The sequence below is a fragment of the Pseudorca crassidens genome, chromosome 1 (genome assembly GCF_039906515.1).
Source record: "Pseudorca crassidens isolate mPseCra1 chromosome 1, mPseCra1.hap1, whole genome shotgun sequence".
Taxonomy (NCBI): Eukaryota; Metazoa; Chordata; class Mammalia; order Artiodactyla; family Delphinidae; genus Pseudorca; species Pseudorca crassidens.
In genome coordinates, this window is record NC_090296.1 from 185679713 (window position 1) to 185705945 (window position 26233).

Here is a 26233-nt window from a genome sequence, read left to right on the forward strand (position 1 = left end):
AAGCTTCTAAGTAACTATCATGGTGCAAATCAGAAACTTTCTGAGCTTCTTTACCTTTATTTTATGGCTAGTATGATTTTTGATTTAGAGTTGTACTTGGGGAGGTAGGACTCCCATAATTCTTTCTTTGCTAGAAGTGACTTCTAAAAGTCTTAAGTCTTACAGTTAAGTACCCCACAAGCCAATGCATCTCTTCATGTAAACCACAGCTTTCACCCTTCCATGAGAATGTTTCCTTCACCAGATTTTCTCTTACCATAATGAGTCATAGCCCACCATAAAGCATTTACGGAGAGTAGCAAAGTAAAACGCGCATGCGCGCGCGCGCACACACACACACACACCCCCCTCACTTTTCCCGACAAAAAGCTGTAAGGCTGAAATAGTATTTATCTTGTCTTCCAGGTGCTAGGTGAATGTATCTTGCATGTTCAACCCTGTGACAGAGAACCTGACCCATGGAGGGCATGCAAATGTCATTGCAAGAGGACCTGTCAGAGTTATGGAAATGAAAGGTACTTTTGCCTTTGAATAACTCTTCCATCTGTTTTTGCACTTTATCTTCTGTCTACCAGCACATGAGGTATTTCTACTTTATATGGAGAATATCAGGTGCAGGAAGCTTTTAAACTTGCCCAGAACCATACAGCTCATTTGGTCTGAAGTGAGAGCTCTTTGCTCCCAAACTCTGCATTCTTTTCTCTAGAATATGCTGTAATTCAAATGCCAGAACACTGGATCTGAAGGAAAGAGGGAAAGAATCTGAGATATTTTTTATCACATAAAAGTGAAATCTAAGAAAAACACCCTACATTTTTCAAGTCCATGTAAGTAATAGGGTTAATATGTAGTTAGAAAGAATTTAGATGCAATTTATGATACCTTAGGGAAGAACAATCTGAAACGTGAGTAAGATGATAATGTGGATGAACCTTGAGGGCAATATGTTAAGTGAAATAAGTTAGAAAGAGAAAGACAAATACTATATTATTTCACTTATATGCAGAATCTTTAAAAAGCAAAGAAACAAACAAAAACCAACCTCATGGAGACAGAGAACAAATTGGTTGCCATTGGTGGAGGATGGGGGACTGTGAGAGATGGGTTAAGGAGATCAAAAGGTATAAACTTCCAGTTATAAAGTAATTGTCAGGGGTTGTAATGTACAGCATGGTGACCATAGTTAATTGTACTGTATTACATATTTAACGGTTGCTAAATAGTAAATCTTTAAAGTTTTCATCAAAAGAAAAGAATTCTATACTGTGTGGTAACGGATGTTAACTAGATTTATTATGGTGATCATTTCACAATATATACAAATATGGAATTATTATATTGTACATCTGAAACTAATATAATGTTGTTTGCCAAATATGCCTCAATTAGGAAGAGAGAAGGAAAGAAAGAAAAAAGAAAGAAAGAAAGTGGGGAGGGATGGAGGAAGGAAGGAAGAAAGAGGAGTAAGAGAAGTAGAAAAGATTTAAGGTAAAACACTGGTATGGTTAGCTAATAGTCCTAGAGCCTGAAAGAGGGGCTTCCCCGGTGGCGCAGTGGTTGGGAGTCCACCTGCCGATGCAGGGGATGCGGGTTTGTGCCCTGGTCCGGGAAGATCTCACATGCCGCGGAGCGGCTGGGCCCGTGAGCCATGGGAGCTGAGCCTGCGCGTCCGGAGCCTGTGCTCTGCAACGGGAGAGGCCACAACAGTGAGAGGCCCGCCTACTGCAAAAAAAAAAAAAAAAAAAAAATCAGTTAACTACTGTTGTGTTACAAGCCGCCTCCAAATTTAATGACTTAAACAAAGACCGTTTTACTTGCTCATGATTCTTTGGGTTAGGAATTCAGGCAGGGCTCAGTGAGGATGGCTCTTCTCTGTTCCATTTCCTCTTGACTGGGGTACCTCAGCTGGAGGATCCAGGGTGACCTCATCCACTTGTCTGGGCCTTGGCGCTGATACCTGGGTGGGGCACCTTGGTTCTCTTCCACATGCTTCCTCTCTCTCTCTCTCTCTCTCTCTCTCCCTGCCATGTGGTCACACATCATTCAGTAGTCTAGCCCAAGCATTTTTACATGGTGGATGTCTTCCAAGGAGTGAAAGGGATTACACAGCATCAATTTCACTGTGTTCTGTTGGTCAAAGCAAGTCCAAGGGCCAGCATAGAGTCAAAAGATTGGGATTCCACTCTTGATGGGAGAATGATACAGGCACATTGCAAAGGGAATGTGGTTCTGCTGATTGAAAGAAGCCAGACACAAAAGAGTACATTATGTATGATTCTATTTATGTAAATTTCTGGAAAAGGTAAACTGATCTAGAGGAAAAGAAAGTAAATCACTTGTTGCCTGTGGCTGAAGGGCGGTGACAGCAAAAAAGCATGCGGGAACTTTTGGGGATGATAGAAATGTTCTGTACCTTGATTGTGGTGGTGTATACACAGGGAACATTTGTCAAAATGTGTGCATTTTATTACAACTATTTGGTAAAGTATAGCAAAAAAGTAGGAGGTAGGAGGGACTGTGGGACCATCTTCAGAAATAATCTGCTGTATATAAAAGCTGAGATCTGAAAGAACCTTTGAAGATCATCTGATCCGGTGTCTTCACTTTACAGATAAGGAAAATGAGGCCTAGAAAGAGGAACTTACCAAAGGATACTCTGTTAGTGACAACATCAGGATTGCAACCCAGTCTTCTGACCACAGGCTTCCTCTAATCAAATTGGGGAAAAGGATTCCCCAGGCCTGTGTCCCACTGAGGCCCACTTAGACGTAAGCATGTCTGAAAGTGAAGGCTGGACCGTTAGAGCTGTCAATATCCCTTTGTACTCCAGAAGTTTCCAGGAGTCTCCAGTGCTCAGATTTCTGCACTCTGTTCCTAGTTCTGAGAGACTATGGACAAGTTCCTGTAAGTCAGCGCCTGTAATAAATATGAATGGAGCAATATTTATACATAGACGCGAACACTGTGTGGAAGAAATAAGAGAAGAGCAGCTTTGCCACAGCTAGCTTTGTCTACTGCGCTGCCTCTGGGTTTTCTGCGAGGGTGCTGCCTGGGAAAGGACAAGGAGGTCTGTGGAGCTAGAGAAACGTTATTATTCACTTAGGTCTTACTAAAGTAATAAACCCACCTTTTAGGCTTGTAAGGTAAGAATTATTGCTAGCTTTCATAAAGTGCTCCACAGAGTAAGATAAGGTTGAAATAATAAAAAATAGTACTGCCACTCATAGTAATATGCAAATGTTAGAACATATTTAGGGAATGTGAAAAAATGAATACAGTTCATGCTCTACCTTTACTATACTGTCTTTACTCAGAAAAAACTATATCAAACCTTGTCCAAAGTGTCTCAGACATTTATCAGATGTATCCAACTCCTTTGGATGCCAAAGAACCTTTTAAAAATTATCTGTGAGAGATGGCAGAATGCTATGGCCCGAAATAATTTGCGGCTGGTACAGAAGAGAGTAATACCCTGCTGATCTTGAGCAATTACCCGGAGAACTACGGACTTGAACTGTGGAGGGACCCTGAACTTTTTGCTAACACGAAGTCACTTTTGGAATTAGTTACCATAACACTAAAAATGAATGATTCAGCAAGGGAAGTTTTTTCAAGAGAACATCACTCTGATAGATTTCTGAAGCTTGGAGTTTTCTTCATTTTACTTTTAGGTTGTTGTCATTTCCCCATTTTTCTGTTACCTGTATCTTAAAAATTATTGTATAGTAAGCATCTTATTAAGTGAAGGGACACTAATTTGCATCTTGAACTTGTGGTTTCTGTCTCAAAGCTGCTGTTTGAGAGGAGCCTGTTCTTTCACAAACTTGAAGGGCAGTTGCAGAATAACTCCACTGGCCTAACACTAATGCCAGGTGGAAAGTGATGCATTTATGGAAATAATTCAAGCCAAAGAAATCTACTCTTGTTTGGATTACCCCAGCTGGGCAGTACTTTGCTCCTGAATGGATTCCCCTTGGGTTAAGCTGGGTTAAAGAGGGCAAAACAATATGGGATATGAGGGAATCAGCCCAGGGCTCTCGTAGAGTTTAACCTCAGCAATCCTATAAAACTTAGCTTGGTCTAGGCCAGGCATTCTCAACTAAAGACCTTTTTAAAAGTTACACTTTCACTCCGTGGTTGCCATGTTTTGAAATATCTGGATTACCCAAAATGTAGTAACCCTTGTAGCTTTTACTGAGGTCCATGCACATTTTGGTAAGGTTTTTTTTGATAGCACTGGGAACCATGGACAGATCACCCATACTACCGTAAGAGCTCAGGAACCCAGCATGATAGGAAACTCACGAGGGAGATCAACCAAGACTGCTAGGTCGTCTTCATCCCTGCCAACCTGGCTCCCACTTCCCACCATCACCACTGTTCCTCTGGAACCCATGGTGGTTTGAATCACCTCCTATTCACGCCATTGGTGAGGGAGGTGTTCACACCCTAGAGTTATGGGGACGGCCAGACACACAACCCCTGACACTGGACAGAAGAGATTGACAGTAGTTTATTGGTCACCTACACTCACAGCTGGGAGGAGGAGGACACTGCACACAGGGCCACGTGCAGGTTGCACTCGAGGATGGAATGAACGACCATGACTTGTGTGGGTAGGGCAGACTTCTTTGTAGCGCCAAGAGGGTGAAGTGCCCCCTGATTCCCATGGGAGGATGTGAGTGGCTTGTTTGAATTCTGAGGGCTGGCAGGGAACTGAAACCCACCACTCAGGGATTAGCACCTGGTCCATTTAATAAGGCGGGTTGTTTGGCTGGGGGACCTTATCCTCTGGAGCAGAGTGGGGAGGGGAACTTGTGGTTAGACCATTTGAGGTCTCCCATTTTTCCCCAGATGTCAAGACATACATAATATTGGGCCTTAATTTTAGGCCTTATGCCACAATAGCCAAGTCAGGACATTATATCTAGACCACCATGTACAATGTCCTCTTGTAACTGGGAGGGAAAATAGAGGTGGAGTGAGGCAAAGGGTGCAAGCCAAATCTTTCTAGTTAATACTTCCAGTTAGTCACCTAGCAAATGCTCACTGAATATCTTCACGTGCCAGCACTAGACCAGGCCTTGAGACTTACAGGTGAATGGAGCCCAGTCCTATTTTGAAAAAGTCAAATGGAGGAGAAACGGAGGACATGAGCATATGGTCATACTGAGCGACAGATGCAGGAGCCAAGATTTGTGCCTGTGCTATGAGAGCACAGTGATGGGGGCAGGTCATCCAGGGATGAGGGCCCGTGACCCCTGAGCTGGCCTTGAAGGATGAGTAGGGGTTTGCCAGTCAGAGAAGGGAGAGATGGGGGCATCATATCAGAAGGACCAGCATGACCAAAGGTGGAAATGATCACGACATGATAAAAATAAGTGACAAATAGTCCCGCAAGCAGGGGGAGGGGTGGGTGTTGTTAGCCTAGTGATTGGGGCAGGATTGACACAGCCTCAGAGAGGCAGCCTGGGATAGGCAGGAACATTGTACTGCGAGGGCCGCCCTGGAAGCTTCTGCTTCTGTCACCCTTCTTCCCCACATTTCCCTCCAGTCCTCTGTCTCCTGCAGGCATCTTGTCATATTGCAGAATCAGATTCTGCCCTTATCTTACTGGGGGCGGGGGTGATGGGAGCAAGATGAGAGGCGAAGAGAGGAGGGTGCTAAGGGGACCAGAATAAACTTCACGCTCCTGACCATCTCGCCAAAGGCTGCCTCTGAATACATGTGCAACGTATTGTGCCAAAGGTCCCAGGCACAGGCCAGGCTAGCTGGGCACTGCCCGAGCTCTCTCACGAGCGCTCAGGTCACCCGACCTCTCTCTCCTGCTGCTGCTCTTGGCATCTTCTCCACGCTCTGCTTCTGCTCTCCTTGGCCATGACGGTCAACTCTGTAAAAGCCACAGACTCCTCTAGAGACTGAGGAGGCGGGAACCAAGCAGCTAATTTTCCCGGAGCAGAAATAAGGTAGAGGGAATTAAAGGTATTTTTATCCATTTCAGGAACTCTGCCATCAGCGGTCCTACTTTAGACAGATAGATCTTCAAGCTGTATTTATTTTCTTATACAATGTTCTGCTTTCACATGTGCTGATATCTTGGATTGGAAATTGCCCTCCCTTCATTTCTCCCTAGGTTCTCATCTGGAAAACTCCTACTCTTCTTTCAAAACCTAGTTCAAAAATCACCTCCTTAAGAAGCCTCCCTCTGGCAAGCTAGTTTCTTCCTTCTGGGACTCCCTTAGCAGCTATTTTACACTTTTTTAAAAACACTGAACACATTGATTATAATTCTGTTTGTATGTATTTTCTTCACTCTTATCTAAATTCCTGAGGCATCTTTGTTTCCATAACAACCAGCCATAACAGACATGTACATAGTAGGTATTCGGTAAAACTTAAATGAATAAAAAGCCAAAGAAAACATTAAAATAAAAATCATACATATGGATCAAGCTTCCAACTACCAATTTATAGAAAATAGAGTACAGAAAAAGATGTTTTTCTTTTCCTGCCACCCCAGGATATAATCAGCAAAATCCTGAGAGAAGAACCCCTTTAGGACAAACACCCCAGTTTCCTGGAAAATAAATTACAAAGGGGGAAAGAGAGTGGGAGGAGGACCAATAATTTAAAAGAGACTTAGGAGACCCATCAAACAACTGCAAAGCATGGACTTTACTCAGATCTTGATTTTTAAAAAATATTAGATTATGACACGTATGAGACCTTGGAAATTTGAACGCGGGACATTTGATGACTTTAAGGACTGATTGTTAATTGTTTCAGATGTGATAATGGTGATATGTTGATATGTTTACTTTGAAAAGAAAGTAGTCATTATATTTTAGAGATAAGTTCTGAAATGTTTATGAGTGGAATTTGCTTCAAAATAATATGGGAAGGAAGAAGTGGATGAGAGTGTGAATGGGGCAAGTTTGGCCATGGGGTTGATGGTTGTTGAGGCTGAGTGATGGGTGGACACAGAAAGAATCACCCTATACATATTTTTATGTATGCCTGAAATTGTTATTGCATTATTTAAAAACAATAAAAAGTCTTTAAAATTCTTGAATGTTTTGCATTTATACTTTGCTGTACAGTAACTATTTGCTGTACAGTTTGCTGTACAGTAACTATTTTAAATAACAAAATTGAAATGATTACTCCTCACCTCAGTGTGAAAAAAAATTTGTTTAAGGGATGCGTATCTGTGGTTTTATTGTGTATTTGTGCTAGAATATTTTCCAAAGGAACATCTTTATTTAAAAAAAATAAGTAAAGCCAGTTAGAAAGTAGAGGGCTTATATAGAGAACTTCACTTTCTTTCTTCTTTTTTTACAAATTTACTTTATTCAAGTGTAGTTGATTTACAATGTTGTATTAATTTCTGCTGTATAGCAAAGTGATTCAGTTACACATATATATTCATTCTTTTTCATATTCTTTTCCATTGTGGTTTATCACAAGATATTAAATATAGTTCCCTGTGTTATACAGTAGGACCTTGTTGTTTACCCATTCTCTATATAATAGTTGGCATCTGCTCATCCCAAACTCCCAATCCATCCCTCCCCTACTCCCCTTCCTGCTTGGCAACCAAATCTGTTCTCTATGTCTCTGAGTCTGTTTCTGTTTTGTAGATAAGTTCATTTGTGTCATATTTTAGATTCCACATATAAGTGATATCGTATAGTATTTGTCTTTCTCTTTCTGACTTACTTCACTTAGATAATCTCTAGGTCCATCCATGTTGCTGCAAATGGCATTATTTCCTTCCTTTTTTATGGCTGAGTAGTATTCCATTGTATATATGTACCACATCTTCTTTATTCATTCATCTGTCGATGGACATTTAGTTGTTTCCTCGTCTTGGCTATTGTGAATAGTGCTGCTCTGAACGTAGGGGTGCATGTATCTTTTTGAATTATGGTTTTCTCTGGATATATGCCCAGGAGTGGGATTGCTGGATCATATGGCAACTCTATTTTTAGTTTTTTGAGGAACGTTCATACTGTTTTCCATAGTGGCTGTACCAATTTACGTTCCCAACAATGTAGGAGGGTTCCCTTTAGAAATTCACTTTCTTAGCCAATTTTTGGGAACACATCTGTTTTTCAACATATATAGTTGAATCAACTACTAAACTATATTAATATTTATTGCCAGTTGCAGACAGTTCTCAGGTGCAAAGCAAATTTGGAAAAATAGTTTCTAAGCACAATCTCCAACAACTTTAGCAATAAGTAGATTTTAAAGTTTGTTCACTTCCATAAAGTCCAAAGTTCTATAAGTTAAACAGTGAGTTTCCAAGGGTGCTTATCGGTGTGAATAAACGAGGTGTGGTGATACTCAGACAGGCAGTTTTTGAAAAAAAAAAAACAAAGAAGAAAACCCTCATTGAGTCAGTTTGCACAATATTGGTTACTTAGAGAGAACATTTTATTATCTGTATCTTCAACATAATATTGCCTTCAATTTTTTTTGAGAAATATCTTCTGAAACTTAAATATTATAAATAAAAATTTGGATTTTTTTTTTGTCAGATTTGCCTAAGTAATCTGGGGATGAGGGGTCATTTTCCTACTCCTTCTGCAACTCTCACCCTGTGAATTACGGACACTCAGTCAGTTGGTCCTTGGAACCAATGGTCACCATTAAGTGTGTGTTTAGTTAACATAGCACTGTTATATGTAAAAGTTTAGTTTTTAAGTTAATTAAAAACATTCCTCAGTTTTTAATGTATCTTAAGTTTTTTTAAGGTGTGTGTGAGTATTGCTGTATGACCAGGAAGTTTATTGAATGTCTACTGTGCCCCCTAATATGCTCAGTTGCTTTGAAAAGTCACAACTCATTCATTTAAACCTCCCCATATGCCTCAGGAAGAGTTTTATTATTTCCACTTTGCAAATGGGAAAAGTAAGACTCAGAGAGGCTAAGAGACTTGTCTAAGGTCACAGCTTGTAAGCAGTGCAGGGCGTCAAGTGTTGGCTACCCTGGTTTATACTCTTCTGCCCTGTGCCCTGTTTAATTGTCTTCTCCTCAAGGTTGTGAGCTCCTTGAGAGCAGTCTTTCATTAGTCTAAACATGGAAGTGGATGTTTAATAAATATTTGTTAGATGATCTCAGCAAGTCATCCAAGTGTCAACACCATACAGCTGTAACCTCCTTAGGCCAGGAGCTGGGGTTCTTGGCCCATATGTTCCAAGCTGGCCTTTGGGACTGTGTATGATTATACAATAACCACCTAAGAAAAATGTTTGAGAATATACCTGGAAGCTTAAACCTACATAAAGAAAAAGTGTGAAAAGGAATGATTCCAAAGAATAGGGTCCAGGTTGAAAAACATTGAGGTTTAAATTTGGAAAATGACAAATCGACCAGAAAGGTTGATACAGTTTGGTCTTCACTCTATAGTTTTTACTTCAGAACAAGTAGAGAAATTAACAACCTACGGAAGGAAATTCCTAGAACACTGGGATCAAGTCAATACACCTGATGGTTCTGGAAGATAGGATTTTCAGAGGTAAAAATACAATAGATCACTCCCTGAACTCCCTTCCTCAGCCTGTGGGTGTCTACCTGACTTCCCTTGGCCAAGAAGGAATATTTCCCTAATGTGGCCTTACCTGTGGTATCAGTGCAGCCTCATCAGAGATGAGGCACTTAACTCAAACTGCCGTATGCTTTGACAAATGCGATGGTTAATTTTGTGTGTCAACTTCATTGGCCATGGGTTGCCCAGATACTTGGTTCAGCATTATTCTGGGTGTGTCTGTGAGGGTGTTTCTAGATGGGATTCGCATTTGAATTGGTACACGGAGTAAAGCAGATGCCCTTCCAGCATGAGTGAGCCTCATCCTCCATTGAAGGCCTGAATAGAACACAAAGGGAGAGGGTGTAGGGAGGACTTTCTCTCTTTCTGTCTGTCTTTGAGTTGGGACATTGGTCTTCTGTCTTTGGGCACAGAGTGGAATTATACCATGGGCTCTCCTGAGTGTCCAGCTTGCAGACTGCATACCTTGGGACTTTTTAGCCTCCGTAATTGCGTGAGCCAGTTAGTTATAATAAATCTCTGTCTCTGTCTCTTTTTCTCTCTCTGTCTCACTCTGTATATATCACATTGGTTCTGTTTATCCTGGAAAACCCAGGACCAGTACAACAGGTGAGATGTTAAATAATAGCTAATAATACTACCTACCATTTATTGCATGCCAGTATCTACCAGGGGCAGTACTAAACATTTTACACAAGTTATCTCATGTCATCTTTAAAGAACCAAATGAAGAAACTAAGGTTCAGGGAGTTGTGACTTTTCAGCTAGAAGTTTCAGAACTGCATCTGTCGAACTCTAGAGCCCAGGCCTTTTCTTGCAGTTGTGATGCTGGGTGAGGATGGCCAGCAGTGCCATGAAAGAGGATTTGTGTTTAACGAGCTCTTGTGGCAAAAGTTTGTAAGCATTCAAAGTTACTGAGGAGCTGTGCCCTAGAAAGATGTAGAGACAACCGTGAAGGTGACAGGCCTGGGAACGAAGGCCTGGTGCAAGGCCCCCAAGGAGCTCTTGAGCAGCAACTCAGTATTCAACATTCAGAATACAAAGCCAAAAAGTAAACTAACTTTAAGGTGGAGTCTGCATTTTCAAAGAAAGGAGACTCACTTTCAAGAAAGGGGCAAACTGAGTAGATGAAGCTATTGGAAAATTTGCCCTGCTGTTTCTAGCACCTAGACTTCCTGCCTCAGTTCCTCCCTGTGCTGTGATAGCTCAGCACAGCTAGCAGAGCCGCTCTTCCAAAGAATCGAGGTTATTGTAGGCTCTTTGAGGGCAGGTCCTGGGGTCTTGATGAGACTCCGATCTGGGAGATTCTAAGCAAATATTTGCCGACTGTTCCAGGGATCAGAGCATGCTGAGTGAGAACTAGGGCCACCTTCACTACCCTCTTTTTCCCATTGCCATGGAATGTGTGGGACAAGGGCTGCTGTCCTGCTGTGCCAGTTCCTTTCTCGCTCCTACTGCAGATGGACTGACTTGGCCTGGTGTGAGGACACGCTTAGCTTTCCCCAGTATTGTAATTCATAAGGTCCTTTAATTTTTTCTTTTCTTAAAACGTCGAATGGGAGAATGGCTAAGATGAAAAAGGTATATAACAGCAAGGGTTTGTGAGGACGTAGAGCAACTGGAATGATCATATACTCTGCTGGTGGGAGTATAAACTACTGCAGCCACTTTGGAAAACTGAGAGTACCTAGTAAAGCTAAACACACACATGCCCTCTACCCTAAGGCCCAGCAATTCCACTCCTAGGCGTATAGACCAACAGAAGGGTGTACACACGTACTAGGATCCTCACAGCAGAGCGTATTAGCCTCAAACTAGAAACAAAGTGCCCATCTACAGTAGAATAGATAAGTAAATTGTGGCATTTTTATGCAAGGGAATACTACACGGCAATGACAGGAAGACACTACAACTACGTGCAACTGTATGTGTGAATCTCACATGTTGGACAAAGGAAGCCGGATGCAAGAGAGTCCATACTCTGTGATTCCATTTCTATAACAGTAAGATGTCTACATTAAAATATGAAAACATTTCCTAAAGATAAACCAGCCTGTGGCCTTACGACTGCAGGTCATAGTTACGTGGTGTGTGGGGGGAGGCACTGGGCGCGGCGGGGCTCTTGGGTGCTGTGAATGCTCTGTTGCTTGATAAAGTCGCTCGTTGCATGGCTTTATACACTTTGTGAAAATTCGTCAAGCTGTGCACTTATGATTGGCCCACTTTTCTCTATGTGTGTTATAGGTCAATGCAATTTACCAAAAAAAAAAAAAATGTGCAGTGAATTATTTGAAACTTCTCTACTAAAGAAAGTCTTTTAAATTGTGGGTTAACCCTGACATTGTTTCTTCACATGAAGTGAACTCAATTGACATTGTTTCTTCACAAGAAGTGAACTCAATTCTGAACTCTTGTATCATTTATAATATACAAATATCATGATGCTTTGTGTTACTAGCAATGATTAGTCTCAAAAATGTTCTGTAAAATAGTAGTTTTCTATTTAGAAAGAAGCCCATTTGCCAACACTTACGTAGGAATCATTTAATGAGAAGCATATGAGTTTCATCTAGTCTGAAACTGCTTTTACATCTTCTGTTTCCATAGAACAAAACTGATTGCCACTTTTTTTAAACATAAATTTATTTTATTTATTTTTGGCTGCGTTGTGTCTTCGTTGCCGCGTGAGAGTTTTTCTCTAGTTGCAGTGAGCGGGGGGCTGCTCTTCGTTGCGGTGCATCGGCCTCTCATTGCGGTGGCTTCTCTTGTTGCGGAGCACGGGCTCTAGGCGCGCAGGCTTCAGTAGTTGTGGCACGCGGGCTCAGGAGTTGTGGCTCGCGGGCTCTAGAACGCAGGCTCAGTAGTTGTGGCACATGGGCTTAGCTGCTCTGTGGCATGTGGGATCTTCCCGGACCAGGGCTGGAACCCTGGACACAGTGCAGGCTGTGTGTCCCCTGCATTGGCAGGCGGATTCTTAACCACCGCACCACCAGGGAAGCCCCTGATTGCCAGTTTTTTAAGGAACAGTAAGTAGGTCAATTTCTGAAGGCCAGTAGCTGATAATTTCTAACCCATTAGTTTGCTAATAAAATCAAACACAGGAAATCCAAAAATTCTTGGCATCAGAGTGAACTTACAGTATAAAACTTCTTAAAACCACCAGTACACTGATATCAAAAGTGTTCCCTGACACTGTGAGTCTAGGGAAGCAAATACACATTTCAATATTCATCCCAATGTAAGGTGCCTCACAGGGGCTCAAAGGGAGCTGTGACTACATGTAATATAGATTCTGTCATGCTTTAAATTCAGACTCTGACAATATACTGTTGCATGGTTAAAATCAATATGGTAAGTGTAAAGTGAAAGATGGCCAAATGGCATTTAAAATTTCAAAAACAGAGATAGCACTCAAATCCAACCCATTAAAATGTTCTTCCTTTCCTGCAAGTTGAATGGTGAATCTGTTTTCAGAAGCTGATTTATTTCTTCCCAGGCCTTGTACTTACGTCCCTCTCCTTGGATATTTTGTTGAGTAGAGAAGTCACCTTAAAACTCAAAGTCCCAAGCCAACTTTTCAAAAGGGGTCTCTTTTAAAGCCCAGTGTTTCCAGAAGCACCCTCAGCATGTTCCTTCTATCGTAGCAGTAGTAGTATTAGTGGTAGTAATGACAACAGCAACAATAACAGCTAACGTTTATATAATGATTTCTGTGTACTGGGAACTTGTTTTAGTCAGTTAGGGCTGCTGCAACAGAATACCATGGAGTGGGTGGTTTAAACAACAAGGATTTATTTCTCACAGTTCTGGAGTCTGGGAAGTCCAATATCAAGGTCTAGTGAGATGCCACTGCCTGGTGTGCAGACAGCTGACTTCTCCTTGTATCCTCATGCGTCAGGGAGCAGAGAGAGAGAAAGCAAACTCTCTTGTGTCTCTTCTTATATGGGCACTAATTCCATTCATGAGGGCTCTATCCTCAAAACCTAATCATCTCCCAAAGGCCCCCTTGTAATACCATCACACTGGAGGTTAGGACCTCAACATATGGCTTTTGGGGGGCTACAAACATTTAGTCCATAACAGAACTGTTGTAGGTGTTTTCTATATATTAAACCATTTAATCCTGCCAACAACACAGTAAGGCAACTATTAAGCCATCATCCTCATTGTTCCATTTTGTAGGGGAGAAAACTGAGGCACAGAAAGGGGAGGGGACTTGTCCAAGACTGGGTAGCTAGTAGGGGAAGGAGTCAGGATTCTGGCTCTGGACGGTGATTCTCAACGGTGATTGCACGATGGATTCACCTGGAGACCTTTTTAAACTCTGATGCCTGGGTCTCAGCTGCAGTGGCCCCGCCCCAATTCCAGATCCTAATTTAATTTTTCAGGGATTTTAAAAATATTCCTTGGGCAATTCTAGTGGGTGGCCAGGGTTGGGCCTCTGGTCTGGGGCCCGGCATCTTAGCATCCTCCTGTGCAGTCATGAGAAACTCTTGAGGAGACACTGTACCTTGGTTCCTGTGATTTTCCCCTTTGGGCACAAATTGGTTAAAAGTCAATGGAAGGACAAATCTTGTGAATGAGATAATGACAACCCACGGGCATCAGCCAGCCAAAAGGTTTTAGGCAAGTGCCTCAGGACTTAGTTTTCTCATCTGCAAAGCAAAGGGTTTGACTTGAATAATTTCCTGCTTCCTTCCAGTCCTACGAGTCTATGAATGAAATCAATATATTAAACCCTTGATTATCCATGAGGGGATGATCCACAGAAAGTGTTTAATCTGAGGACTAGCTTCCTTCAGTCAACCTTCTTATCAACTGGTGTACGCCCAGGAATGCATATCAATTTGATTTTGGGCCTAAGCGGAACATAATGAGGAAGGAAAGAATCATGTGTGTTTGCGTGTGTGTACATGTGAAAACCATGCAAAAGATAAATTAAATGATTTGGAGGGATTATCTGCTGCTTTGGATTATCCACATCATTGCCCCCTCCAAGAGCGTTGATAATTGAAAGTTGCCTGTAGACTGATTGCTGACAGCTGAAGGATCTATGTTGCCAAGGAAGCTATGGCTGTAAGCCAAATAGCAACCTGATTAATTATCCTTTTATTTGTGCTGTCCCAGCGCTCCATCCTCTTCCCTCACCAGAGTGGTGTCCAGTTTCAGGAGCTTGGAAGAGAATAGTAAGCCCCCCCACAAATGAACAGCCCCTCTTTCCTGAGGCAGAAAGTACCATAGAGAGGTTTCTCATCCCTCCTCGGGTCTTTTGCTCACTGCCCCACTTGCTGACTCTACCTAAGATAATAATTAAATCAAGGACCAATAATTAAATCATTGGTCCAGTCACACTGGCTTTCCACATGGAGGATTTCAGCAAAATGCTCTGTTTTTCAAGATGATGCGTATGGAGGTTGCCCCAAATAGTACAACAGAGGCTCCAAGATAAGAACAAGCTGCCATGGCTAAGAGACTAAACCTTATCCGCAGTAGCTCTGTGCTGACTGGACTTAAGTAATTATCCTCAGGGTTTTAACTTGGAGTGACACACAGAATTCTGCCTGCCTTTTCTAAAACCAGTTTTAAACTGCTGGCTTTCACAAGGGTATTAAATAGGCACTGAACTTATGACTGCAGGGCAGAGCATTGGTGGCAGGAGGGTATGGTCTCTGGTCTATACCACCTGCGGGAAGAGCCCGGCAACAGAGACGAGCCCATGTGTGTTTCTCCACAGCCTGGGCTAATATCAGGGCTGAGGGGTACTTCTTACCACGGCAGTTTGTGGATTCCAAAGGCTTTCCCTGCCCATGACTCAGTCAGTGCCCTCAGCACAGAGTCCTCCAGTCCCTGAGAAGCCACTTTCTGATTTGTACTGGGCGCGCCCACGAGGGGCCAGCTCTATACCGGTCTGCTAGGGCTTTCCGTCCAGGGCTGGCCTCTGGGATGTGTCAACTTAACTCTGGGAAACAAGACCCAGGAAGAGGGTAGTTCTACCCAGCACCAGAGCCTTTCCTGGCCGACAGCTTTCCTTGTGATGAAGTCAGGTAGACCTCAGGCGTCTGCGCCATCTGAGGCTCAATGGTGGTGATTATTTCACTGAGGACCAGTCTGATTTTGCATAGATTTTAAACAAATCTTTTAAGAGTAGGGTCCTATCCTGGGGGCAGCTGGAGGGGGACAGATTTCCTCTTAGAACTTGAGCTTTGAAGTGCACTCTGCCAGCTCTCTTGCTCTGGGCTTTTCAGGAACACAGTTGTACATTGATTTGGGAGTTTCTCCTAATGGGCTGGAAAACACAGCTTTCCTGTGGGGGGTGGCTCAGTGAAGCAGCTATTTTAAAAACCAGTGGAGGCCCACACAGAGACCCCCTCTAGTGAGGTCGTTCCAGACACTTCCTGAGGTCAATAAAAAGAAGCTGAGCCTGTGTTTCTTTTAGTGGAATAGACAAGTTCTCAGATACTTGGACACTGATTTAGGCGTAGGTTTGTGCTTAAACCACATGAACAGATTACTCTGGTATCTGAGCCATATAGATAAGTTGATTTCACTATCTATACTTGTCTGTAGATGTAACTTATTAGCTTGTCTTAATGCTTGTCTTTCTTATTAGCTTGTCTTTCTTCCAAAGAACAATTTATTTAGCCTTTAGGAAACACATTGATTTTTAAGTAATATCGTTTTATAAAATAACTTTAGCTTAGTCTAAAATTGTTTTGCTTCTCTGCACATTCCATAGATTTACTGGGGTAAACTGATCTTCTCTTTATCTGTTCACTAAATTACTTTATGACTTTACCTATTGCCCTAAGAATATTTGTTGATAAATATGGAGACCGTTTACATTGTCCTAGTCATCAAAGGAATGTAAACTAAAAGTCGAAGATAATGATTTTCCCCCATCAGAGAGTCATCATAGCAAAGAAACTAATATTGCCACTTATTGCTGGTGTGACATCTAGGAATGTATCCCAACACAGAATTACTTTTAAATAGGAGGGAAAGTTTTATGTACAAGTTACTCAGCACTACCCTACTTTATAATAATAAAAAAAAAGTTGAAAACAATCTAAATATCTGATTAAAGGGGACTCATGGAATGACTGGCCATATTGCAATGAAAAATGGCTCTAATGAAGAACAGTGGAAATGTTTATGATATACAGCTAAATGAAAAAGCAGGCTATAACACAGAGTGTAGACAGCGGCAACTATGTTAAAAAAAAAAAAAAAAAACTATGTATAAAATGTGTTTCTCTTTCACCTCCTTTCTTCACTGGCTGCTCAGGGCCTTCAGAAAAAGCCCTGAAATTTGCGGCAATTTTCAGCTGGGCCCAGCCTCACCTCTACTCCCACACTGCTCTGCTTCCCTCAGCCCAGCCTGCTCTCCAGTGCATCCTGCCTCCAGGCCTTCGCATGTGCTGTTGTTCTCTTGCCCAGAAAGTGCTTCTCTCTTCCCCATCTCAGTGCATTTCCCAGTCCTCCTTGACAAGTGTTTTCTGTGCTATACGTTGATTTTTTAAGGTCTTGCCTGCTGCTCTAATTTCTCCTGTGCCTTCACTTTCTGCATATTTATCCAGGTACTTAAGAAGAGGAAAGCTTCTAGGAGGCATGTGATTTTTGTATCATATTTACTAAACATACCCTGAAGCACATTTCATGAGCAAACCTAAGAGTTACAGATGCCCAGATCTCTCTCTCTCTCTCTTTTTTTTTTTTATTGGAGTATAGTTGATTTACAATGTTGTGTTAGTTTCAGGTATACAGCAAAGTGATTCAGTTATACATATACATATATCCATTCTTTTTCAGATTCTTTCCCATATAGGTTATTACAGATTAGTGAGTAGAGTTCCCTGTGCTATACAGTAGGTCCTTTTTGGTTATCTACTTTGTATATAGTAGTGGGTGTATGTTGATCCCAAACTCCTGATTTATCCCTCTCCCCCACCTTTCCCCTTTGGTAACCGTAAGTTTGTTTTCTATGTCTGTGAGTCTGTTTCTGTTTTGTAAATAAGTTCATTTGTATCATTTTTTGGATCCCACATATAAGTGATATCATATATTTGTCTTTCTGTCTGACTTACTTCACTTAGTATGATAATCTCTAGGTCCATCCATGTTGCTGCAAATGGCATTATTTCATTCTTTTTATGGCTGAGTAGTATTCCATTGTAGATACGTACCACATCTTCTTTATCCATTCATCTGTCGATGGACATTTAGGTTATTTCCATGTCTTCGCTATTGTGAATAGTGCTGGTGTGAACATAGGGATGCGCATATCTTTTTGAATTATGGTTTTCTCCAGATATATTCCCAGGAGTGGGATTGCAGGATCATATGGTAGCTCTGTTTTCAGATACCCAGATCTGTTGCTGCAGGTCCCAGGGGAACTTGCAATCAGTGCTCGGTGATCCAGCCAAAAGTGGAATAAAGTTGTGTCTGAAAAGTCTTAACTCATGTTGCATGACAAACTCATATTTGCGACTTAGATGCGCTGGTAGTAGCAGAAACAGCGATCATGTGAGGAAAGGGGCTTGGAAGCCGTGCAGCCCCTGATGAGCGTGCACTTGGGACATTGCCCCAGTCTCCCAAGCTCTGCCCTGGTCCTGGTGCTCAGTGTTTATCCCCACTGGGACCCTGGCTCATATTGAACAGACAAGTCCAAGGTTGGTGGGAAGGAAATTATAGCAAGTATCTATCCGTCACTCAAGATAACACGTAATAAAAATCAAATGCTATATAAATCTTTCATGATTAGACACATACAGGTCAGGAGCCAGGGCAGGATGCATAATGGCAACTACAGAACATCCCTCAATATTCTTTCTGATGATACAAAATCAGTTCACATCAAATACACTTAAAATAACCAATTCACCCAATATTATTTGATATGGCTAACAAGAGCTGAAATTGAATCTTAATGTGGTTCATGAGTATATTCAGCAGTTTCTTAAAACTCTTCGTATAATCACAGTGTTTATTGTTGAAATTACTAGGTTTTGTGTTACAAATATATCAGATTCATAATTAAAATGCTGTTGTCTATTAATGCCGCCACAGCATTTCCCCAAGTAGACACTTAAAAAAAAATCCTACACACTTTCAAAGATGAATGAACTCCTCTTTTAGGAGAGATCCCTCCCTACACAGGCTTTATGTATTAATATTTATTAATATGACCAATCTAGAGAAGAATAAAGTATTAAGAGAATGAGCACTAATGAGGCCTAGAGCACAAAATTAAAAATAGCCACCACTTTGCCTAAACTGTGAAATAGTCCCTCCAGACTCCCACCTCCTCCGTGGTTTGACCGTGGTATTGATTCTAAGGCTCATCCGACAATGTGGTCCGAGTCATCATAGAAAAAATATAAAGCTATAATGAAAGTTTTTTTTACAGAAGGTTCCAGTATGGTCAGAATAGCTTATCTTATGCCCTACTCCGTGGTTTAGGGATGGATGGGGAGTCTGGTCCCCACCTGCTCCCCACAGGGCTCTGGGACCGGAGAGGATTTCCACACGTTTGCCATAACCAGCCAAGCACAGAGGAGGCAGCTGGCAAGCAGGAGTGAGGCAGGAGTGGACCTGGGTTTAGAGGGCAGTGGAAAAGCGCTGGGGAATACTCTGCCCTCCACTGACTAGGCGGCCAGAAATCTAAAAAGGACTTTGGGGTATACTGCTCTTGGAAAGCAACAGTGCATTTTCCCCAGGAAGCTAAGCGTTGGTGCCTAGGGGCTCCCAGCCTAAAAAAAACACAACAGATTTTTGGGTTTCCGGCAAACCAGGCATCGCCCTTAAAGGCTCATCGTATTCTCACATCCTTGTGTAACCTGTTTTGCCCCCTCTGGTTTAATTTTCGTGAAAATCTGTAAAATGAAATTGACTAGAGCAGAGGCATCCAGGCTTTTACCACCAAGTACTCTTTTTAGTATCCTCAATCAAAACCTTAATTGGTTTTCCACTTTTTAGGTTCAGAGCACCTGATCAACAGGCAGAACAAATATTATCCCAAATCACTGATGTTGTTCTAGCCAAATGCCGTGGCTCATGGCATTTTAATCAGACACGGGGTTCTTACAGCAGGTCCATGTTGAAGGCTGTTGGATTTTGGGAGATATTTTTAAAAGTCTGAGGACTCCTTTCAGTGTCATGAAGACTCTCGACAAGCTGGGGCCTGGTGTGTTGGACAGAAGAGAACCTGGGAAGCAGAGAGCCCGGAGCAGGCCGATGTAGATGCTGCTGTGGCTGAGGACTTTACACCCTTCCGGTGGTCTTGGTGGAGCCGGAAGGCAGAAGTTCACACAGTGCAGAGCAGGTCTGTTTCCAGGATCAGGGGGAGCTCTCCAAGAGCAAGCGAGGTGCTCCAGGGACACAAAGGTTAAACAACAACAACACAGATAGATATTCTGAAAGCTTTCCGAAAAGCTTAAAAAAGAAGGAGGAGGAGAAGAAGAAGGAGATGGAGAAGAAGAAGAAGAAGGAAAGAAAGAAAGAAAGACCCCAAGGACAGACTATATAATCAAGTGTGCCCTTCAGAACACAGGTGACAGACATGGTTTAAATTTCCCCATTTCCACTGGGGAAATCAGCATTGTTGAGCAGATGCCATGTGCCAGGCACTGTGCTGGGTGTTTATGGGGCTGGGTTTTTCCAATAGCATAGTGGGGGTCACACACATCATTCTCTTGCCTGTGCCCCTGGACTCACGGCCGAATGCCCGCAGGAAGGGCACTGTCACCTGAACAACCACCACGGCCGCATCAACTACAGCAACATGGACAGAAACAGGTAATGTTACTGAGAGCTTGACCAAGATCAGGTACAGGATTAGCTTTTTACATGGATCAATTAGTTCAGCCCTGAGGACATCCCGATTACAGAGGCACTATTATGATAATCCCCAATTTACAGCTGGAAAAACCGAGACTCAGTGACTTCACAAAGAGACCACAAAGAGAGAGAGAAGGATATCTGGGACCCAAATCCCAAGTCTGTCTGGCTTCAGAGCCCTTGCTTATAATAATTAGAGTAGATGATAAGAGGGAATAAAAATGAAGAGCTGCTTCACTTAAGTTTCCACAGAACCCAGAGAGCAAAAAAAAAAAAACAGTGTCAGCGGCCATGGAGGTGGAGGCACACTTAACACAGAGCCTCAGGGAGCCACGTGTGGACTGAGCTGGCCGTGCAGCTCCCAGCAGCCACCACGCCCAGCCATGCATGACAGCCTGCTGTGAGGGCAGAAGAGAAGGAAAATTGTACAACTGAGGCGGGAACCAAGAGAGAGAATTTCCACTTTCCCCAGCCATCCCTCCCCCATCCCCAAGTCCTGGAAGTGTTTGGGAGGATTCTGGGGGTCTGAGGGGAGGGCTGGGGGCCCTGCTGAGTGAGTGATACTGTGTTTTGAAACATAGGAGATTTCGACTGTTGACTGGACACTGTTTTTACTCCCAAACTGGTGGGCCTGGGAAGTCAGTCCTGCATTTACAGAGAGTGAATAGTTTGTTTGGCTGGTGGGTCTTGTATCTTTTTCACATCTATATAGGTATTTTCTGAGTTGGAGCTCAAGCTTCTTTCATGCAAAGACTTCCCCTTCTTTGTACAGGATTTTGCAAAGTGTTGCATGAATTTCAACGTTTTGTCTGTTTTCTATCATGATGGCAAATATGACTGAGAAAGGAATCTTCTTCACAAAGCTCGTTAGTTCCAGATGACCCTCTCCTTAACAAATCCTTGGTATATTTTTCCTAGAAATGAGGGAGGTGTTCCACTGCTATTTTTAAATAATTGGGTTGAGTATGTTCGCAGTGTGTTAGTTCCTTTGTCTAATATGGACACATCTTAGATTTAGTGGGCTTGAGCCCCATCTAGACCATTATTTGCCATTTGACTGCCTGGCCATCAAGCAGATTGCTTTATGATCTGATTGGATTGTTATAGACTTAACCTAAGTAGCAAGAGGAGACCGAAAGATGACGGCTCTCAACAGGCTCTCGTGTCACTGCTCTAGGACTTACAGTGGATCCCTATTGCCCTTTGGATCCACCGGAGACTTTGGTCCCCACTCTCCCTCACGCAGGCTCCCCTGCCGTGTGTACTACATTTCATGCCTCAGCCCCTCTCTGCTCTGGGGCCTCTGCCCCATGGGGAGCTCTCAGGGGAATGTGTCTCCCTTCTCACAGCCAGCAAGCTGCGGTAACTAAATGAAGACATGCTCAATCAATTTGTAATTAACATACCATTCAAAGGCCTGACAAGCATCACACATTCTGAAAACCAAAGACAGGATTGGGAAGGACTGTTTTCAAGAGTGAAAAGAAAAAAAAAAAAAAAAAAAGGCTTTAAATAAGAACTGTTTACATTTGTCAGCATTTCTACCTGAAATAATAATAATAATTTTTAAAAAACGGAAAACAGAAGCAGCCTCTTGGAAAAACAGCCTGTTCAAAACCACAGAGCTATATTAAAATACACACCAGCACAGACGTTCTATCACTTTAAAAATGTTTTGAATGCCTGATGCCAAGCAGGATGCTGGGGGTTTCTTGCAGCCAGCACCAAGTGTTGAGGAAACATCAAAAAACAAACCCTCCATGTTGACTCAGCCAAAATAAACATTTCATTACTCCCATAATAAAGATGACTTCTCGATTGAGTGGATGAAATTCCAGTTAGCTAGCTTTCCAGGTTGTCTGTGTAGGCAGTTTTTAGAGACACAGCATAATAACATGCATGATAAAGTATTGAATTCGATTGGCTAGAGGGAGACTGAAGGAGAAAGACAGCACTGTGAGTTAGTGTGATAGGCCCTAGCACGGACTTTGATGGATGCTTTAATCCATCCAGGACTAGTGTGCCCTGTACTGGGTGCTTTACTAACAGTGCCCAGAAACTTAAAAAGAAACGAATTGTTGAAAATGTGAGGAGACTCTTTCCAAGGGACATGCTAAAAATGTCAGGGTGGTTTTTGGAATTTTTAAGAAAGAAGGAGAGAGAGAGAGAGAGGAGGAAGGCAGGAAGGCAGGAAGGAAGGAAGGAAGGAAGGGAGGGAGGGAGGGAGGGAGGAAGGAAATAGGGAAGGAGAGAGGAAGAAAAAACAATGATTTAAGTGGCTTTGTAATTCCCCCCCATTCTCATGAGTAGCAATCACCCATACATTCTTCAGGGCTTTCCCTCATATTTTATCTTGTTTCATTCCCATCACAACCTTGAGGGAACCATTTTTTTAGCAGGGAAATGAGCACACAGAGGTTATATGACTTGCCCACGTTGATGCAGCCAACAGATTGAGGAGTGGGAACCACGATCAATCTCTCCAACAAGCAAAGCCAAGAGGGCCCATTCTGTATTGTAGAATGAACCCTCCTGCCCCTTGCCTGGTGTCCCTCTATCCTTGTGTTGCTGTTCAGGTCACATATGGAACGATTTAGAGAAAGTCTTCTGAGGGCAGGGCCATGGACTTAATGATGACCATAGATCCTGGCCACATGATGGTTTCCTTGTGATTCTGCAAGTGCCTAGTGTGCCTCTATGGAAACAGAATCCCTTGTGCAGGAAGTTGGGATTGGGCTTGGATTCTTATTGACCCAGTTGCACATGTTGGGAAAGGGCATAAAAGGAAAGGAACTGGTGTTCACTGATGGTCTGTTTTCCTATGGAGAACTCATTGCTTTCAACCAGTGGCCCTCACCTGAACTACTCCACATGAAGTCCATTTGCAGAGTGAGAATTTAGGTGGCTTCTTCCAAGAGTCTGCACCAGAGGCTCCTCCATCCCCTAATTTTCTGGGCTCAAAACTCTGTTGGCCTCTATACCCCTCAATCCCTTATGGCAGGTGGGGGACGGAGACTCTTAGAGGGTATGGGGGTGGCTAGGAGGGGTATTTGGAATGGGTTTCTCTCTCCAATACTCAGATTGTCCCCTGGAGAAAACCTGCTGCCATTTTGACTCTGCAATCATTTAATGTGGTGAAAAGTTGCCATAGCAACATGATTTCTGCATCAGGTTGACATAAATTCATGCTTGCCTGGTGTGAAAAGAAAAATTGAGCATTCAATCTCCACCAGAGCACTTATACATAGGAGCAGATAGAAGCTACAAATCCTGGCTTTATTATTATTATTTAAAAAAATTTAGTATGGGTTTGAACGTATGCAAAAGTAGAGGCAAATCTAACAAAGCTTCACGTGTCTATTGTCATCTTTAATAACCATCCACATATGGCCAATCTTGTTTCATTTCTACCCTCCCTCCTTCTCCAGACCTCACCCACTGCCTTATTGTTAAACAAATCCCAGCTATCATGTCATTTCTTTCACTAATACCTCTATATGAATCTCTAAAAGGTAAGGACCCTTCTTTTTTGGCCGCACCATGTGACATGTGGGATCTTAGTTCCCCAACCAGGGTCTAACCCGTGCCCCCTGCAGTGGAAGTGCGGATTCTTAACCATTTGCCCGCCAGGGAAGTCCAGGACCCTCTTTTTAACAAATGATTCTCACAAGAGTAATAAGTAAAAGATAAAAATAAAGGAAGATTTCAGAACACAAATTCTGCCTTTCTCCCAAACTAAATTATTTAAACTGCATCTATCCCCTTTTATTAATATCTCTACTTCAGACACTATTTATTTTTTGGCTTAAAGTATAATAGCACTTTGTAGCAGGCAGCGTTCCAAGTACTTTACAAGAATTATCTCATTTAATCCTACCCTGTGAGGTAGATGATATTATCCCATTTTGCAGATGAGGAAAATGAGGCACAGAGAAAGCTTAGTAACTTGGCCAATATCAAACACTCAGAATAGGTAAATGACCAAATACATTGTTTTTGGTTCCTCATCCAGGCTAATCTTACCATTGAAAAGGCTGCATGTTTAGCTTACAGTTTGCAGCTTGTCCAGTGCCTGCTTTCCTGTGCTTTGCACTTCCGTACCTACTCTTAAGACTTGACATTGAAACCTTACCGAGCATTGGGATTGACATATACACACTACTATATATAATAGAGATAAGTAATAAGGACCTACTGTACAGCATTGGGAACTCAATACTCAGTAATGGCCTGTATGGGAAAAGAACCTAAAAAAGAGTGGATATATGTATATGTATAACTGCTTCACTTTGCTGTACACCTGAAACTAACACAACATTGTAAATCAACTATACTCCAATAAAAATTAAAAAAAAAAGTTACTGAGCAGAAACAGATCACTGATGACCACCTATCTTTATGCCCACAAAGTATATTTTCAACTGTGACATATCTTCTATTAAATCCTGAGCAATATCCTTCAGTGGAAACTTTTGGAAGGTTTTATCCCTGAGAAGCAGAGCAGTGAGGCAGCCACCATGCTGAGTGATATCACTCAATCGCTTATTGGCTGTCCTTCGGAGGGTGAGTTGCTGAACTCAGCTCCTGGCACGTACCCTTGCCCCGTCAAAACCTTCCCACCTTGTATTGCAACCATCCCCTTACTACTAGTCTGTTTCCTCAGAGGCTTCTTGAGGGCAGGAGCCAATCTGCCATAAGTTGGTTTGGCTGTTTGTTCTTTTTCTGTGTCTGAGCATCGAAGCTGGCACATAGTTAAGTGCTCAATAAATGAGTTTTTCTGGACACTACGATTCTCTGAGTTCTTTTAATTTTTCTTTCAAATCAAGCAAATAGTGATGTATCTGGCGGTGACTGAAATTCAAAATAGATAAAAGCAGCCACATAATTCAGAGAAAATACAGATTTTTAAACTGAAGAGAAAGATGTTCCTGTCTGATTTTCCACTATGTCTGCCAACCTTGATGTTATTCTATATACAATTTTCCAGTGCCTTTGTAGACATAGTCTTTGGAGTTTATCTTGGAAAAAAATAGCAATATATTATCTGAAGTTTAACATTTAATATTTTAAGATTTAAGATTCTTAAGTTGAATTGCCACTACTAATAGTTATTTTAGGTTTCTAAGAGAAAGGCAAATATATACAACAAGAACTGAAAAGGTACAATTAAAGTCAATATTAATAGAATGTACAGGCCTTTCCAAGTTATCCCCAAATACTTGCTTCACACTTAATAATACAGTAAAAAGATCATGCAAATTTTCTGAGACTGTTCTGGTTTCAAATATTTGCCCTGTTGCTCTCATGTGTATTTACCAGATCAGATACCAGGCTTTGGTTTGGAAAACACAATTACCGTACACAATGGACTAATAACAATATTAAAGTTGTGCATTGACTCAGCACTCCCCCTTCTTACACAAGCTTGTGCTTCTTTCTGTATTTTATTCCAGGTGACAGCAAATATTGAAAGTATCTCATGTGATATTGCTGGGATTATACTGAACATGATTGTTTTTTAAATGTAGCTGTGTAGCTTATATACTTCAAGCTGTTTCCTGAGAAATAGAAATAATCCTAGGCAAGCACTTAGGTGAAAAATAAGAAGTCTGGTAATTTGCTCTGCACTTTTTGCTTAATATAAAACCAGAAAGCAATTAAACATTTAACATATATGTCACCCATCACCTAGTTTCTGCATTTTTGTCAAGAAGGATTCTATAAATGGTATTCTTCCTAACTTTTTAAAATTTATTTTATTGAAGTATAGTTGATTTACAGTGTGTTAATTTCTGCTCTGCAGCAAAGTGATTCAATTATACATATACATATTCTTTTCCATTA

The 26233-nt window shown here is 41.9% G+C and overlaps 1 protein-coding gene across 1 annotated transcript in view; it reads right to left on the reverse strand.

Moving 5' to 3' along the window:
- LOC137221327 (uncharacterized) overlaps nucleotides 1–26233 on the reverse strand; it is a 34785-nt gene that overhangs the window by 5163 nt on the left and 3389 nt on the right. Inside the window, exons 2-3 of the mRNA XM_067730821.1 lie at nucleotides 20267–20323; nucleotides 17917–18050 (exon numbers count right to left, since the gene is read on the reverse strand). Coding sequence (XP_067586922.1) covers nucleotides 17917–18050; nucleotides 20267–20323 — 191 coding nt within the window. The remainder of the gene's footprint in view (nucleotides 1–17916; nucleotides 18051–20266; nucleotides 20324–26233) is intronic.